The sequence below is a fragment of the Rutidosis leptorrhynchoides genome, chromosome 3 (genome assembly GCF_046630445.1).
Source record: "Rutidosis leptorrhynchoides isolate AG116_Rl617_1_P2 chromosome 3, CSIRO_AGI_Rlap_v1, whole genome shotgun sequence".
Taxonomy (NCBI): Eukaryota; Viridiplantae; Streptophyta; class Magnoliopsida; order Asterales; family Asteraceae; genus Rutidosis; species Rutidosis leptorrhynchoides.
Genome location: NC_092335.1, coordinates 435,173,857 through 435,177,682, shown reverse-complemented (window position 1 = coordinate 435,177,682; position 3,826 = coordinate 435,173,857). Strand labels below are relative to the sequence as shown.

Sequence of the window (3,826 nt, the reverse complement as noted above, 5' to 3'; positions counted from 1 at the left end):
TTGTATGATATTGTGTAAAAACTGCATTCAAGAAACATATGTCGATGTAATATATTTCTATTGTAAACCATTATGTAATGGTCGTGTGTAAACAGTATATTTTAGATTATCATTATTTGATAATCTACGTAATGTTTTTAAAACCTTTATTGATAAAATAAAGGTTATGGTTGTTTTAAAAATGAATGCAGTCTTTGAAAAACGTCTCATATAGAGGTCAAAACCTCGCAACGAAATCAATTAATATGGAACGTTTATAATCAATATGAATGGGACATTTCAGAACATAGCTTACAGTGGTTATTAATTGCGTAGTGTTGCACGGACAGAATTTCGACTTACAAAACCTTAAAATATTTCTTACAATAACCCAATTATTATTAATCTTAAATTAAACTTAAAATTATAAATATAAATATATATAATTTGATCAGAGGAAAGAAAGGAAAAAGATGTGTATGTTTTGTCCAATTCGTTGCCTTTTTATAGCACCTGACCAGCAAATTGCTGCCATGCGATCGCATGGAAATTGTGCTTTCAGGCCATGCGATCGCATGTCCCTCTATGACAGCTAACATTGATTTGTTTTCTTCTTTGCCGACGTTTTATTTAAATATATATATAATATATATAATTTATATTAATTATATATATATTATATTATATTCTTGTGCATAGTTGACTTGTAATTTTAGCTCCGTTGACTTGCGCGTTGATGCTCGGTTTATGTCCCGGTTCCGGATTTTCGAACGTCCTTTTGTACGCGTAGATATCTTTTACTTTGCGTTCCGCGACTTGTACTCTTGTAATTTTTAGACGTTTCTCATCAATAAATTGAACCACTTGGATTGTATTTTGTACATTTGAGCTTTTTGGTCATTTGTGTCTTCAAATCGTCATTTTCTTCTTTTGTCTTCGCACTTATTTATTTAAACGAATATTACTTGAAAATAGAACAATTGCAACTGAAAACTTTACATATTGGAAGGATATTGTGCCTAAATATATGTTCATTTAGAGCACTATCAGATCTACTGAAAACCCTAATTTTGAAAAATTAGGGTTAGGGTTTGTTCATCTTGTCTGATATTGATGTACTGGTGTTTGATTGTCTTCCACTGCTACTTGGTTTCTTTATTCTTCTACAAATTAGAGTTTTCACTCTAATAGGGGAGTCTCGTGTTTATTCGTGCTTTATTATACCTAGACCAGATCTCTATGCCCAACTCTTGATCTAGATCCTTGAGATCTATGAATACCTGATCAAGCGTAGATTGATCTTGACCTTTATTTGTTAATCATCTTTACACGTTGCCTGGCTAGTAGCCAGTCTTTTGTGGTTTGTTTCTTTTCCTTACAGGTGTCTGAACCGTGAATTTGTTGCGATTTTATGTGCTAATTGTCTTAATCATGTGCTAGTTTCTTTGTGTTCTACTTGTTATTTGATTTATTATTTTCTTGCTTGTTTGTTTCTTCTGTGTTTTTATTATGGCTGGTGATGATGATGGTAGTTCTTCTGTAACTTTGGTTAATAAATTAGATTTTGGTGATCCTCTGTATCTGCATGCTAGAGATACTACTGGAACTGCACTTGTGTCAATTAAATTGAAAGGAACTGAAAATTATAGTGTTTGGAGCAGAGCTATGCTTCTTACTTTAAATACTAAAAATAAAAAGGGATTTATTGATGGAACTTGTAAAAGAAGTGATTATGAAAAGGATGAAGTTTTGTTAAATTAATGGGATAGATGTAATTCTGTGGTATTAACATGGATACTTACATCTATTTCAGATGAATTGTATTTGGGACAAATCTTTTCTAATAATTATGTTATTGTCTGGCAAGAACTCAAAGAAACGTATGATAAAATTGATGGTTCAATTACATTTAATTTACATAAGAAAATCAATTCATTGACACAAGGAGGTTCTAGTGTTTCCGAATATTATCATAAGCTAAATACTTTGTGGAAACAATTTGATGCTCTTGTTAAGTTGCCTGAATGTGTTTGTACTGCTAATGCTGATTTTGTTAAACACAACAATGTAATGACATTTATGCAGTTTCTTATGGGACTTGATGAGGTTTACCAGCCAATAAGAAGTAATCTTCTTATGACTGATCCCCTTCCCAATGTTAAAACTACTTTTGCAGTTATTTCAAGGGAAGAGTCTCATAGGAATTTTTCTGGACATACTGTTGGTTAAAAGTCTCAAAGTTCTACTTTTGTTGCTAAGACACCTAATAATGTTAATGGAAACAACAACTTTAATAGACCTAATAATATGAATAATACAAATCAATTTAAGAGGTCTAGAACTGGAAGGGGTCTTAATGCAAATTATAAGTGTACTAAGTGTGGTATGATTGGTCACACTGTGGATAGATGTTTTGAAGTTATTGGATATCCTCCTGGCTATATAAGAAAACCATTTAATCAGGGTGCTCCAAAATTTACTGCTAATAATAACAATTGTGTTTCTGATAATGCTAATGCTACTACTAGTAGTTCTCCTTTTACTGTTGATCAGATTTCAAAGTTAATGAGTCTCATTAATGATAAAGACAAAGGGAATTCTACTGCTGCTCTTAATGCTAATATGCCAGATAGTTTTTGGAATAATAGCAGTAAATTTAACTCAAATTTTGAAAAATTCTTTTGTAATAACATGTTTTCTACAAATAATAAACATCATCATAAAGATTGGATTATAGATTCAGGAGTAAATCAACATATGATTTGCTCTGACAGTGATTTATTTGATGAAATTGATGTGTTTAATATGAATATTTCTGTATCTCATCCTAATGGCACTCAAGCTAAAATTGTTAAAGTTGGGAATATTCAAATAAATGAATTTATAACTCTTTATAATGTCTTATATATTCCTGAATATTGTGTGAATTTACTGTCTGTTAATAAGTTAACTGTTGGTAACAGATTCTTTGTTGGGTTTAATGAACAACATTGTTTTATTCAGGATTTGATGCTAAACAAATTAGTGGGGATTGCTGATGAAAAAGATGGTCTTTATATGTTTAAGAAAATGAATATTGGTAATTGTGCTAATTCTTTTTGTGCTTCTTTAAAACTTTGGCATCACAGACTTGGACATCCTGCAAGTCAAGTTTTAGTGGTCTTAAAAGAAAAATTAAATTTAAAAGATTCTAATTTTACTGAACCTTGTGAGATTTTTCATAAGGCAAAACAAACAAGAGAACCTTTTCCTCTTAGTGAAAATAAGTCTGTTATGTTAGGTGATTTATTACATCTTGATCTATGGGGTCCATATAAGGTGGTTAGTAAGGAAGGATACAAATACTTTCTTACTATTGTTGATGATTTTACTAGGGCTGTTTGGATTTTTCTGATTAAAACCAAAGATGAAGTGTTTGACAATATGAATTATTTGTACAATATACTTCAAAATCAATTTAACACAAAAGTTAAAATTATAAGAAGTGATAATGGGACTGAATTTATTAATTCTAAAATGGATAATTTTTGTTCTAGTCATGGTATTATTCATCAAACCACTATTGCCTATACTCCTCAGCAAAATGGGATTGCTGAAAGGAAACATAGACATCTGCTGAATGTAGCTAGAAGTCTTATGTTTCAAGGGGGGATACCTCTTAATATGTGGACTGATTGTGTGTTAACTACTTGTTATTTGATTAACAGATTGCCATCTTCTGTGCTGTCTGGAAAGTCTCCTTTTGAGTTGATGTATGGATTTAAACCTAGTCTCTCTCACTTAAGGGTGTTTGGTTGTTTATGTTTTGCTACTGTGGTAAACAATTCTGATAAATTCAGTTCTAGAA

The 3,826-nt window shown here is 31.0% G+C and overlaps 1 protein-coding gene across 1 annotated transcript; it reads left to right on the top strand.

Moving 5' to 3' along the window:
- The first annotated feature begins 1,488 nt into the window (after window positions 1-1,488).
- Window positions 1,489-2,208, top strand: LOC139901486 (uncharacterized). The gene is made up of 2 exons (XM_071884195.1): window positions 1,489-1,696; window positions 1,793-2,208. Exons 1-2 carry the CDS (start codon window positions 1,489-1,491, stop codon window positions 2,206-2,208), a joined length of 624 nt encoding a protein of 207 aa, XP_071740296.1.
- Window positions 2,209-3,826: the final 1,618 nt, after the last annotated feature.

Excerpts from the sequence above, each read along its gene's own strand:
- LOC139901486 (XM_071884195.1), top strand. The coding sequence starts at position 1,489 with ATGGCTGGTGATGATGATGGTAGTTCTTCTGTAACTTTGGTTAATAAA. Across the intron at positions 1,697-1,792 it reads GGGATTTATTGATGGAACTT|ATGAATTGTATTTGGGACAA; the intron begins GTAAAAGAAGTG and ends CATCTATTTCAG.